At 47.9% G+C, this 14,865-nt stretch overlaps 1 protein-coding gene across 2 annotated transcripts in view; it reads right to left on the bottom strand.

Annotated features, from left to right (window-relative positions):
- The window catches only part of LOC138453241 (b(0,+)-type amino acid transporter 1-like), a 434,104-nt gene that overhangs the window by 161,421 nt on the left and 257,818 nt on the right, over nucleotides 1-14,865 (bottom strand). For both annotated transcript variants that reach the window (XM_069605901.1, XM_069605899.1), the window contains exon 2: nucleotides 10,227-10,360. In XM_069605901.1, the coding sequence (XP_069462002.1) occupies nucleotides 10,227-10,360 (134 nt within the window). The remainder of the gene's footprint in view (nucleotides 1-10,226; nucleotides 10,361-14,865) is intronic.

Raw genomic sequence — 14,865 nt, 5'->3', positions numbered from 1 at the left:
AAAGCGCTTGCATTTTAGCTTTCGGGGCATGAAACATCGCACTCTACTAGCGGTCTTGGCCCATAACAGCAATGTCGGGTGTGAACAATCTAGGACTAGGGGTAAAGTAAGGATGCCTCGCTACACTAAGGTATTTTCAAAACGAAGTAAGCAATGGGTGATCAAACCAGTCTATGATGAAATGCAGTTCGACTTTGTGAAAGGCCTTATTGTTGCTGTGGTAGAGAAGCACAGATATGGAATTTTGGACCTTTCTGTGCAGAGCAGTGATCCATTGCCACCGAACATTGCGACTGTGCCATGCCCACCCGATGCACAGCTGATTGTGAAGTACAAATCCCGGTTTAAATAATTGCAATACGATTGTCTTTTTGTAAATAAATGTTATTGTACAGTGTACTTGTAAACCTAACCCCTACCTTCACCATCATGGGTGGCGAACAAGTTGGGTGTCATCTTTGAATTCTCTCTATTCACCTCACATATGTGTATGTATATATTTTTCTCATGTCTCATCTCATGTAAATGTAAATGCTGCGCACTGTTAACGGAGGGGAGGCTTGCGTATTGCAAATAATAAAACAAACAAACAAACAATAAATCTCACTTTTAACTCAACTCATGTGGTACTTTATACTTTCCCTGACCTTCTGCCAAAAATTAAATGTCTCAATTTGGGTTGCAAAGCTCGCAGACAACGGGGACAAAATTGGGGCACTTAGAACGCGCCAGCCAAGCGGGCCGTGGCATTTGGGAGAGAAGCCAGTTCGCATTTGCACATTGAGGCGCGCTACATAGACGGATTCTAAACTTCAAGTTCTCATAGATGCCTATACTATGTGATGTTGCAAATAAAGAATGCGAAGGACAGCGCCCAGATGAGGCCCACAAGTCGCACTGGAAGTATAAGGGTCTATTGTTTTTTGATCTTGAGACAGGGACCATGCCGAAAGAACTATATTTGAAGGGAGTGCGCAATAACGTAAGAGACGATAAGGCAGAAAATTCAGAAACTAGACCGAGTTTCAGTTTTAGGTCAGTATACGAAAAATCATTGTCAAGAGCACGGTCCGTTTTACAGACTGCATTACGAAGAGACACAATGGAAATTTCAAATATAATGTAAGTAAATCTTTACACGCTTTTATACCGGAATGAAGATTTAATGAATGGATGCATGAATAAATGAATGAATGAAGAGCTATGAAAAGCAAGTAAAACTGTTCGTAGTGGGCACATGGGCATGCAGGTCCACTCGTCTCACCGATCTCGCTCCTTGGCCCAGCCACTTTTCCCTGCACTACGGGACTGTCTCTGTATCCTTCAGCCCCTTCTCCCGGCATTTACCTTGCACTTGCCACCAGCTGGCCCTATTATTTAATTTGTATTCAACTAACCTTGTACAGCCCATCCCCATGCGCGATCAGAAAAACACCTGGCCTAGTAGGATCGTTGTCTGTCTGCCCTTGTTCTCCACCTGCCTCGTCACGCCTAGAAACACTTGAGTATAGGCGCGTTACAAATGCCATATCATATATCATATCATTCCTCACGCATGTAGACTGTCGTTTATCATTGTGTGTTGGCCTCGATTTATCTCGTTACTTTTCGCATTGATTTTAGAGACAAACATACTCCATTGAACTACACTTGCAAGCAAATAGTTTCTGATTGGCCGTAATAAATAAAATGAGTAATATTAATGAAGTTCGGCTATCGAGACTAATTATCATTTTTTTTGTTTTCATAACAGGTATTTGATCCCTTACTGCCACTGCCATCTGTTTGAGACACCGGCGGATGAATTCTTCAGCAGACACCTGCAGCTTTGTGTCAACAACTGGAGCACGATCACCATATTATGGGACGATCGCCAAGGGCCCACATGCCCTTACGCTGTACTAGTGGCTAGAAGCAACATATCAACCTTTAGGCTGGACCAGTGCCTAGTTGATGGAACAGCCTTGCAGTTCACCGTGCTTCCAAAGTGATTCTTTTTACGAAAATGAACACCCTGTGTACCATAAAGGAACAGCGTGTGACTCAAGATGAAACGGAACAGTTATTGCGGATACAGATAAAAGAAAATAAATGGCTTCCGGAGTTCATATGTCAATTGCTGAATATTGTCTAAACATTTAATGTCAAATAAATGTACTTTACCAAATGTACCGTGTTGCTGTTTCATTTTAAAGTACAGTTTCATATTCCGAATTGTGGCGCGCTGTGTTGTGAGTTGATCTGTGTTGGTTTCCGGGTTCTGTGTGGAGTCGTGCAGAAGATGACTGGGCGCGTTTGACTACGCAGCACAGTAACGTCACGGGGAGAGGCGGGGAATATGAATGTTTTGATAATGTCAGGCTCAGGGGCCGGGAATTGATTTAGTGCCGCAAAAGCAGGTCAGCCAGGGCGATCGGGGAAAAGATAGGATTATCAGAAAATGGCGGCACCCTGGTGCTTGCTTTCGCGTGCGTTTAATGGACGAAAACTCGGGTAAGGTCCATAGGAAAGTTTTCTAAAATCGAGCCACTTAGGCTTAAAAAAACATGGCCGACCCGTAGGGACAATAAAAAGTTTTACTAGACCATGCCTTTAAACCTTGGGTAGCAGGTCAGTGGGCGGGACCATCTGAGGAAGTTGAGTAGTAACCAATAAAGTGACTTGTTAATAAGGATATTACGAATGGCAATTTCACTCTCTTTTTGCCACATTTTTTGCCGTTTTTTTACCAGACAAAAATATAGAAGGCAAGTTTGTGTAAGGTATATAGGAAGGATGGCTGAGGGGTTGAGGGGATGGTGCGAGGGATCAACCTACAATTGTTGTGCTAAAAAAGAAGTGGTACAATTTGACCAAAACAAATTTTGTGAACTTCTGTCCTGACACCTTTTTTTGAAAATGTGATTGCAAGCAGCGGTGGCGTTCATTCATTAGCAGCAGGTGTTTGTTGGCCTGCCGCCAGAATGCTTTTTGGTTCTTTCCGTGCCAACGGGCTAGAGGGTAGGAACTTATTTTTAAGCCTCTGCTACTGATATGGCTGTGGGAAGCGGGTATTCATTTTGTGTTTAACAGGAATATGTTTGCTTATGGGGAATACATGCAAATGCGGATCACCTGACAATTAGGCTTCCTCTTTGGCTACTCCCTGTTAAGAAGCTTCCTATGATACATACGAGGCACTCCTTTTGTTCCTCTGTAACCAATCTGGCTGACTCTTACTATTTATCATCTTTGTTATGGCCCTAAAGTTTCCTTGCAATGTCTCCTTGATCGTGGATCTCTGATTTCGGCCCTCTTCACGTATTTGCAAAGCTTTGTAAAGAAATTGCCTTTTGTAAAATATACATGCCTTCAACAGCATAAACTCTGCATGAATTAAAAATACAGTCATATTGTTAAGATAATGTTGAAGTTACCATACAAAAAACATATGAACTACAACAGCCTGGCAAAGTGCAAATTCAGGTACTATGCAACTTCATAACTTGCAAGTTATTAATATACCTCACTAATGGCATCATAGAGGGTCCGCTCATACAGGGGCCATGCCTCCCCTTGAGCAGTGTACACCATCACCCACTTACCAGCACTTGCGTCTGGCACACTTCTCTGACTAGACTACAGAATCTGGTCCACCCCCCCCTCTTTGCACTTGTTGACCCTTATCCCGTCTCCCTCCGCACTTCCCTCCGGGCCACCCCTAGCACTTACCCATCCCCTGGGGCCCCGCCCCTCCTACATACCCCTCTACCCCTTCCCTAACCTTCCCCTTTGCCCTGACCTGTCCCTTCACCCTACACTTCTTGTTGCTGCACTTGCACGAATCGAATGTCACGAGGCCTAGTAGGAACTTTATTGTTGGTTATCTTCCTCTGTTCCCCCTCCCCCATTGTCTTGTGGCGCCTGGAATCACTTTCTGCTGTATAGGCACCATACAAATGCTCAATAAATAAAATAAAAATGCGATATGCAGGGTCATTAATAATCATAGCTGAAATTTTGGCAGAAAAGTGAGGTACATTTTGAAATCATAAGAGGCTAAAAGCCCAATTCATAGAAAAAGTGCTAAATCTGCGCTAATTTGCACCATAAAGTACATTCTGCGTACATGCGCGTAGGAAAGGTTTAGCACTGTTCACTGATTCATGCATTCTAAAGCGCAAAGTAGCCTGCAGCGCAAAGAACGAGTTGCGCCCGGAATGCCCACAACACCCCACCTCCCCCCACACAAGCAAAGACTAGAGCCAGCAAACAACCTTTGCGCCAGATTTTGCACCACCATCCATCACCCCAGCAAAACTGTGGCCCATCCCCTGTAACTCAAGGCAGCACCTTGGCAAAACTGTGGGCCATCTCCTGTAACTCAAGGTAGCACCCCGGCGAAACTGCAGACCGCCCCCGTAACTCAAGGCAGCACTCTGGCAAAACTGCAGAACGTCCCCCGTAACTCAAGGCAGAACAAAGACGAAACTGGGGACCATCCCAGTAACTCAAGGCAGCACCCCTATGAAACTGCAGACCATCCCCTGTAACTCAAGGCAGCACCCAGACGAAACTGCAGACCCTCACCCCTAAATCCAAGCAGCACCAAACTACAGTCACCCCGAAGTTCAAGCGGAACCCAAACTACGGACAGTCCCCCCTAAGTTCAAGCATCCTGGCAAAACTGCGGGCCGTCACCCCTAAGTCACAGCAGCCCCCACAAGTCTTGACTCGTTCCACTAACCCACTGTGCTCCACCCCCTTTAGTCCGCCGACCTCCCACCACCTCCACTGACCTCTGCCCCAACCCCAGGCAGCCCCCCCAAGTCCTGACACCTCCTACTACCCCCACTGACCTGCTCCCCATCCTCCTCAAGCCCCCTGCTAGTCTGCCTCACTCCCACTACCCCTACCTATCTCTTCCCATTACCCCAGGCAGCCCCTCATGTCCTAACACCTCCCACTATCGCCACTGACCTCTGCCACATCCCCCTCAAACCCTGTTAGTCTGCCATCCACCCACTACCCCCACTGGCCGCAGCCCCAACCTCCTCAGTCCCCTGCCAGTACGCCGCCCCCTCCCACTATCCTCACTGACCTCTGCCCATTACCTTAGGTGGTTCCCCAAGTCCTGACACCTCCCACTACCACCACTGACCTCCACCCATTACCCTAAGCAGCCCTGTCACGTCCTGACACCTCCCACTATCCCCACTGACCTCTGCTTCAACCCCCCCAAGCCCTCTGCTAGTCTTCCCTCCTCCCACCACCCCCACTGACCTCTGCACCCAACCCCAGGCAGCCACCTCAAGTTCTGACTCCTTCCACCACCCTCACTGACCTCCACCCATTACCCGGGCAGCCCCCTCAAGTTCTGACACCTCACACTACCCCCACTGACCTCCACCCTTTACCCCAGGCAGCCCTCTCATGTCCTGACACCACCCACTACCCCTACTGACCTCCGTCCATTACCCCAGGCAGCCCCCTCAAGTCCTGACACCTCCCACTATCTCCACTGAACTCTGCCCTATCCCCTTCAACCCCCATGCTAGCCTTCCATCCTCCCACTACACCAACTGACCTCTGCCCATTACCCCAGGCAGCTCCTCAAGTCTGGACACCTCCCACTAAACCCACTGACCTCTGCCCCATTCTCCTCAACCCCTATGCTAGTCTGCAATCCCCTCATTACCTCCACTGACCTCCGTCCATTACCGCAGGCAGTCCCCTCAAGTCCTGACACATCCCACTACACCAACTGACCTCCACCCATTACTCCAGGCAGCCCCCTCAAGTCTTGACACCTCCCACTACCCCCACTGACCTCTGCCCCAACCCCAAGCAGCCCCCTCAAGTACTGACACCTCCCACTACCCCCACTGACCTCTGCCTCATCCCCCTAAACCCCCATGCTAGTCTGCCATCCCCTCATTACCTCCACTGACCTCCGTCCATTACCCCAGGCAGCCCCCTAAAGTCCTGACACCTCTCACTATCCCCACTGATCTCCGCCCCAACCCCAGGCAGCTCCCTCAAGTCTTGGCACCTCTCACTTCCCTCAATGACCCCCACGCCAACCTCAAGTCCCCCTGCCAGTCTGCCACCCTCCCACTATTCCTGATGACCTCCGCCCATTACCCTAGACAGTCCCCTCAAGTCCTGAGTCCTCCCACTACCCACACTGACCTCCACCATTACTGCAAGCAGCCCTCTCAAGTCCTGGCACCTCCCACTTCCCCCACTGATCTCCACTAATTACCGGAGGAAGCAAGCTCACATCCTGACACCTCCTACTACCCCCACTGACCTTCACCCATTGCCCCAGGCCGCCCTCTCAAGTTCTGACACCTCCTACTACCCCTACTGACCTCCGCCCATTACCTCATGCAGCCCCTCAAGTCCTAACATCTCCCACTATCCCCTGATCTCTGCCATCCCCCTCAACCCCTATTCTAGCCTGCCATCTTCCCACTACCCCCACTGACCTCTTCCCATTACCCCAGACAGACCCCTCAAGTCCTGAAACCTCCGACTACCCCCACTGACCATTGCCCCATCCCCCTCAAGCCTGTGCTAGTCCACCGTCCTCCCACCACCCCCATTAACCCCTGCCCCCATCTGCAGGTAGCCACCTCAAGTCCTGACTCATCCCACTGCCCCCACTGACCTCCACCCATTATCCCAGGCAGCCCCCTCAAGTCCTGACACCTCCCACGGTCCTCCGCCCCATCCTCCTCAAGCCCCCTGCTAGTCTGCCACCCTCCCACTACCCCCTGACCTCAGCCCATTACCCCAGGCAGCCTTGCAAGTCCCGACACCTGAAGCTACCCCCACTTACCTCCAGCCCATGCCTCTCAACCCCAATGCTAGTCTGCCATCCTCCAACGACACTCACTGACCTCCGCCCATTACCTCAGGCAGCTCCCTCAAGTCCTGACACCTCTCACTACCCCCACTGACCTCCACCCATTACCCCAGGCAGCCCCCTCAGGTCCTGACACCTCGCACTAAGCCCACTGACCTCCAACCCAACCCCAGGCAGTCCCCTTGATTCCTGACACCTCCCACTACCCCATTGACCTCCACCCATTACCCCAGGCAGTCCCCTCATGTTCTGACACCTCCTAGTACCACCCCTGGCCTCTGCCCCACCTCCCTCAAGCCCCCTGCAAATCTGCTGTCCTCCCACTACGCTCTCTGTTTCCTCCGCGGAAACCACAGGCAGCCGCCTCAAGTCCTGACACCTCCCAATACCCCCACTGACCTCTGCCCCCTCACCCACAAGCCCCTGATCATCTGCTGCCCTTCCACTACCTCCAATGACCTCTGCCCATTACCCAGGGCAGCCCCCTCAAGTCCTGACATCTCCCACTACTGGAATTACATCTTAAGGAAGGATAGGTCAGGGGCAACGCATTTGTCTTGGAAACAAGACAACGAAGTGCAACACAGGTTTGAATCTCGATCTGGTGTTTAGAAACCACTCGTTGGTATAAAGTGCGTTATAAATGAACATTAAAATAAATAAAACTCAATGGCAGGGACCCAACCTGCAGCACTTCCTGGTACAAAGGTACTAATATGGGAGACAAAAAGTCAAAATACTACACATAAAACTCCACCAGCAGACCATTATATCTTCTCCCACCCCAAAGACTACAGGACAGCTCTCCCTTCCAGCATTTCCTTGTCGCAGTCTCCCAATTTAACAAGGGGAGTTGCGTCAGTCGTTTCCGCCATCTGCTTTCCCTTTCTGTTACAAGGGAAATACAGAGTGAATTGAGATTCCTTTCCTCTATTAGGCCTTTGAAGGAAGTTTGGAATAATAAAATATTCTAGCAGCTTGAAAGGAGAGAGTTACATTTCAGAGCCTTTGATTGGAAAATAATGAATACTTCTTTTTTTCAAGAGGAGGTCAAAACCTTTTGCAATATTTCCTTTCCTGAAAATAACTGTGACAAATAGTTTACTTGTTTTAAGCGTTCATGAGTTGAAGTTGGCCTCAGATATAGATAGCATATCTGAGTTATCGGGGGAAGTGTGGCATTTCAGTTTTTTTAGCCCACTTGCCATTTCATGGACATTGTGGTCAGTGCAACAAGTTGGCCCATCTAGGGTTTTAGGAACCAGGGTGGAAGCATGGGGTGCAGTGCCATGGCCTTAAGGGTTGTTGAGTGTGATGGTTGTGCACCATTCAGGCAATGCTCTACTAGTAGCATTTTGCACTTCCCAAGATGTCTGCCTATGAGGATCTGGACCATTCGCCGAGGAGTGTGCGCTCGCCTGGGCTTTTTTGAATTCTGGAAATAAAATGAATGATGTGAGATCAACCTCTGAAAATGTGTGGGGCCATTCCTCACACATTTTCCCTGATCACTGCACAACAAACGCACAGTGCAGTGTACTCCGGGAGGACACAGTTTACAGGCGCTGTTCTCCCGTCATGTTCAGCTGGAATGTGACAGCCACGAGTACATCAAAAGCATCTCAGAGTGGGAGGCCTACATCTTCCTCCATCCATGGCCAACCTAATTAAAATGTCAAGGGCTCCATGGATCTGCCTCTCTATTGTCTAAATCTGCTAGTGGCAGCGCATACTGATAAGAGTTAATTGAAACAGGCCTGCGACAGGCTTGGTCACAAAACAGACAAAAGGGAGGCAGGGCTAACACCTCTTGGATATGCAATGTGTCAACATGAAGCTAGCTCCCACCCCTCTGTATGAAAGGCAGTGAATGGCATGTCTAGGTCTCCTATATACCATACGCAACCCCTGCAGAGAGGACATTTTTCAGAGGGAAGAAGTATGTGTTTTAAGGGAGACAGGAAATCTGCTCTCATCACAATCTTCAAGGGAGACTTGCGCTTTGATCTAGAGTCACAGAGGGCTCAGGTAACCAGAGAGACACTTTGATCTACAACAGACAGGAAAATGGGTGGGACTTAGGAGTGCATGTTGTCACACCTTACCTTTTCTCTTGCAAAGGACTCTGGTCGTGACCTTACACATAACAGAAGATTGTTTTTGGGGACCCAGGATTGGTTCCTTAAAGTAGGCATAGCCTGAACCAATCGCTGGAGCCCATTTGACATTAAAAGAGGGCTGAGCCCCTCACTTAGGAGATCATCCGACGACTTTGAAAGGAATAAGAAGAACTCATTTGGACCCTGGCTGAAATTACAGTCTACCTTACAGCTTCCGCCAGTGAAGGAAGGCCACAATTTCCAAGAGGGAAGCAAGATCCCTCCCCTAAACATCTCCCAGGGAACAGAGGGCGATCCCGGACTCAGAGGACCCGTCCAGCAGCTCCAGAACCAGAACCCAGCCAGCACACAGCGTGCCCTGCTAGGTTCTGCCAGCAAGCTTCCTAGGTGAGAACTGCCAGAGTCTCTGAACAAAGGACAAGCCATTTCTTGTATCTCCCATTTCAGTATGGCTTTGGCAATGCACCACCTTCCTTTTATTGAGGGCCACTTACCCCTTAATTGCCCGACAATCAATGAAAGCATTTTGCAACTTCTCCTCTCTACAGTTTGATGCTACCTTAACCGAGGATTTCAGAAGTGTGTGCCTTGGCTGGAATCCAGACATTGCTTTGTGTTTACCGATGCCAAGAAATGCTTCTCTCCCATTGAATACCCCTGTCCTTTTCTTTAAGCCACCTGGTGCAGACAGGGCATCCGATTATCTAAGATCTGATGCAAAAACAGTGCATCAATATCTTAAAACAAGTGTTTGCTTTTAGTAAATAATTAAATAATGTCTATTGACTAGCTGCACGGAGCCCAGACTAGCTCTTTTCTATGTATGCCTTCTGTGTAGTGTATGGATTCCTACGGTTTTGAGTTTTTGTTTATCCGTGTTGAAGATTTTGGGTCTGATTCATGGAACGTTTTCCCAGGGGATTGCACCATTATAAAACACTTCCATGAATTAGGCCCTCAGAGTTGTATCTGCTTTGTTTTGTTAATAAAGCCTTAATTGGTGTACTCTGCCTATCAGAGGGAGAACCATTAACGTTTGGAAGCCAGGAAGGATCGAAGGATATTCAATTAAAGCAAACCCTGGAGAGTTCACAGTATATGTATGCACAAATAAAAAAGGTCAAGAATTGAATGGATCTTTATATTAAGAACAATCTGAAATTGAGTGGCTACAGTGGAACATTTATGAATCACTATCAAATATATCAAATTCATTGTACAATGTGAATGTCAGTCATTACCATTGAAATACTTACCCCCAGCTGACAGCAACAGCCCCCGATGCTAGCATCTCTGCGGTGCTCATTATGGTGAAGTAGCTTATGTTCACCATTATATAAAGACACGTGACTAAAGGAACAGCAATCATCAATGCTCGGGGAAGGTTTACCTAGGAGAAACAACAGAAAATGAATCCATGAGCTCACATTACTTGTGGGAAATCTAGCAAAAGGCATGTTATATTATGTTACATCGGATTGTACAGCACTCTTCTGGCATTTACACAACCTTGTGCTACTGATGTCTACAGAAAATGCCCAGAGCATCTGAGAATCATATTTTGAGCTGTTGGGAAATCTTGTTACAGAAGGCCAGGATTCAGCAACACAGATGGAAGCTACAACATCTAATGAACAAAGGTGCAGATTCTGCACGTTACCAGAGATCCATCATCACAAGAGACAAGACGACGTTAACTAGTAACGATCTTTGCATTGGATCATTTAAAAGCACAGGTAGACATGGAAATGGTATCTTGTATGATATGATAGTTTATTTTTTATAGCGCCTATACACAATGGGCCTCATTACGACCCAGGCGATAAGGGGTTAACGGCGCCGTAAAAGGTGGCGGCGCCGTTAACCCCTTACCGCCTAATTACGAGGTCCCTTTGCGGGTCCCTACCTTAACGGCTGGTTTTACCAGCCGTTAAGGATTGGACCCGCAAAGGGACCTTGGAGGTAATTATGTTACCGCAATTTGCGGTACCGTAACTACCGCCTTCCCCATTTACATTGAGCCCTATGGGGGCATAAATGGGAATGGGGGAGGGCCAATGGTGAATGGGGAATTACCGCCCCGCCAACCTTGGAATAGGGCGGTAATTCCGCCATTCACCATGGTGGAATCGGTAAAATACCGGCGGCAACCTTGGCGCTACTAGTGCCATGGTTACTGCACGGGTCGTAATGAGGCCCAATTTGTTTCAAAGCGCTTCAAGGCAAGGGGGGGAACAAGGGAAAATACAACCACATTCTTACAGGCCATGAACTGTAAGGATGTGAAATTAACTATCGTACTCGGCCTGACGACATTTCAGATAGTGCAAGAGCTAAGATACAGATAAGGAAGGGAGGGTGAGAGTGGGAAGGAAATGGAAACAGACAGGTGACTACTAGGGCTGTACGGAATAGCATATTTGGTATTCGGCCGAATACCGAATAGTTTATCAACTATTCGGCCGAAGCCGAATATGAAGCCGAATACTTGCTTTATTTAATAAATCATGTTCCAAACACACTTATTGAAAAAACGAAAATAAGCACCATTATAAATGCATTTTATACTTTTATTTCTCTTCATTTTAATTAATGTAGCATCTTTATTTAAAGTATAAAAGCCAGAAATAAAGCAGATTTTACCAAAATGAAGGGACCAAATGTACAGAAGATTGTTGCATATTCAGTGCCAGTTAAAGTAGGAGGCTTCACAAATGCAAAAGGACTGCCTTTGTGAATCAGGTGCATTGCATTCTCTATACAGTTGCAAAGTCGATGCGGTCGAGTTTCAAAACTTCTTTGCAGCTCACATAGAAATGTATAAAATGGTTCATTTTGGCTCATGCAGGACACAAGTCAAGTGGAAATCTGAAATGCGTGAACTACATCTCACAACTATTCACCACACCCAAACAAATGCTGCTCACTTTTCACTTATACTAGCCACTCTTTCTCGTCAATACACAAACATATGCCTCTTATAATTTCATGATAAAATATGAAATAATGTTAAACTAAGGACTCAAGTCCTTAAAAAAAGAAATGTGGGCATTATGACGTACGCAATGGGAAGTGACATGACAGGAACTGAAAATATCTATGGACATTTCTTTCAGTTTGTTTTTTCCAACTGAAAAAAGTGCACATTGCACATAAACATTTGCCAAAAGAAAAGATGTTCCTGTGTTGTTGCAGGCTAAGTATAAAAGATGAGCACCTTTTTTGTCTAAGAATCTGTAACAAAACATGCCCTAAGGTGCAGATTACAATATAAGATATTTTTCAGCTGTGTGATAGCAATTTGTCTGGTCTAATTCTATTCAATTTTGCAAACTGTTGTCTATATTTTCCTTTCTGAGTTCTTGTTGCATTGTATTCAAATGAGAATGTCAAAGTATTTGGCAAGAGCCGAATAGCTAGAAACTATTTGCCGGAGTCGAATAGCTTTTTTTCAGCTGGAATTCGGCCGAATACTTACTCGAAGCCGAAGTTCGGTACACCCCTAGTGACTACCGTACTAGGCCTGACGATATTTCTGGTAGAGCCGGAGAAAAACAAAAAGGTGAGGGAGAGGGGTGCCAAAAGGGAGGGGAGGAACAAAACAAGCGACTATCATACTAGGCCTGACGACATTTCAGATAGTGCTGGAGGGGTGGTGGGGAGGAAAAAAACAGTAATGGGAGGGTGGAGGAAACAGACGAGGTTGCTATCATATTAGGTCCAGGGACAATTCTGATAGAGTAAGTGCACAGAATAAAGTAAGGGGAGGAGATACGAAAAGGGAGAAGGGAAAGGAGGAGAGAAAAGAGAGTAAGCAGTCAAAAAGAGTGGAGAAGCAAGAGTGGAGAGTGAATACAATTGCAGAAGTCAGTAATAACACTTAATGTTGCAAGCCAGGATACAAGATGAAGATGGGAACAGCATGATCAGGGCCACCATGAGTACAAGATGCAAAGGAAGTCCAGCATGAGAGTTGAGAAAGAGTGACGCACCATGAATGAATGAAGTCCATGAAAGTCAAATTCAGCATTGGCCACAAGACGGTGATGGTGAAGGAAGGCACCAGGTGCGCGGGGCTTGCTAAGTGGTGAAAAGAGCAGCAGGCAGGAAGGCACCAGGTGGGCAGGGCTTAGGCCAGGTGACCTAGATCCGCTTGCACCTGCTCCCCATCTGCAAAGGAAAAGAAGCTTGAGGGCTCCTTAAGTAGGAAAACAGAGCAGCAAGCAGGAAGGCACCAGGTGGGCGTGGCTTGCTAAGTGGTGAAAACGAGCAGGAAGCAGGAAGGCACCAGGTGGGTGGGGCTTGCTAAGTGGTGAAAAAGAGAGGCAGGCAGGAAGGCACCAGGTGGGCGGGGCTTAGCCCAGGTGACCTATATCCACTTGCACTGCTCCCCATCTACAAAGGAAAAGAATCTGGAGCGCTCCTTAAGTAGGGAAACAGAGCGGCAAGCAGGAAGGCAGCAGGTTGCCGTGGCTTGCTAAGTGAGTGGTGAAAAAGAGCGGGAAGCAGGAAGGCACCAGGTGGGCGGGACTTGCTAAGTGGTGAAAAAGAGCAGCAGGCAGGAAGGCACCAGGTGTGCGGGGCTTAGGCCAGGTGACCCAGATCAACTTGCACATGCTCCCTATCTGCAAAGGAAAAGAGGCTGGAGAGCTCCTTAAGTAGGGAAAAAGTGCCACAAGCAAGAAGGCACCAGGTGGGCGGAGCTTGCTAAGTGGTGGAAAAGAGCGGCAAGCAGGAAGGCACCAGGTGGGCGGGGCTTGCCAAGTGGTGAAAAAGAGCGGGAAGCAAGAAGACACCAGGTGGGTGGGGCTTGCTAAGTGGTGAAAAAGAGCGGCAGGCAGGAAGGCACCAGGTGGGCGGGGCTTGCTAAGTGGTGGAAAAGAGCGGCAAGCAGGAAGGCACCAGGTGGGCGGGGCTTGCTAAGTGGTGAAAAAGGGCGGCAGGCAGGAAGGCACCAGGTGGGCGGGGCTTAGGCCAGGTTACCTAGATCCACTTGCACCTGCTCCCCATCTGCAAAGGAAAAGAAGCTGGAGGGCTCCTTAAGTAGGGAAACAGAGCGGCAAGCAGGAAGGCACCAGGTGGGCGTGACTTGCTAAGTGGTGAAAAAGAGTGGGAAGCAGGAAGGCACCAGGTGGCCGGGGCTTGCTAAGTAGTGAAAAAGAGCGGCAAGCAGCAAGACACCAGTTGGGTGGCGCTTGCTAAGTGGTGAAAAAGAGCGGCAGGCAGGAAGGCACCAGGTGGGCGGGGCATCAGGTGGGCGGGGCTTAGGCCGGTGACCTAGATCCACTTGCACCTGCTCCCCATCTGTAGCTTCATTCTGTGCCCCGTGAAGCAAATACTTACCACCAGGCCACAGTGAGTGAATACCTACATTTATGTCCCCATTGATACAGCAGGGTGCAACAATTCAAGTTGCAAGCTACTAGCCAGGTATAAAAAAGTGACTTGCCACCTCGATTCTATAGATGCACACAGCACACCATTTCTTACTTGCCAAGATTCAAGTATCACTAGCCAATGGCTAGTGGCAAGTGCAAAATGTACACCCTGGATATAGCCTCTATGAACAACATAAAGTCAGAAGTAATGCAGATAGCAGGCCTACAAACACACTGGGGGCCATTAATTACACCCATGTGATCGTTATTATTCGTAAGGCAAACATGCAGAAACGTCATGCACTATTGTAGCCTGACTGTAAAGGGTTGTGTGATTCCACTCACTTTTACACAAACTGTTGTCAGCAGTTCTCTGAACCAATCACAGTGTGCGTGTGTATGACTGCAGTACTGTTTGCCGAGTAATGCTTATTGACACATTTACTTTCATTTGTATTTTGATGTGAAAAATGTGCTTTATTTGAATTTCCTGCATAGCAGTAAGACTGCATTTCCG

This window comes from Ambystoma mexicanum, chromosome 4p (assembly GCF_040938575.1).
Source record: "Ambystoma mexicanum isolate Mex_15411 chromosome 4p, UKY_AmexF1_1, whole genome shotgun sequence".
Lineage (NCBI taxonomy): Eukaryota > Metazoa > Chordata > Amphibia > Caudata > Ambystomatidae > Ambystoma > Ambystoma mexicanum.
Note: the sequence above shows the minus strand (reverse complement) of the source record. Positions and strands in the feature narration are given on the sequence as shown.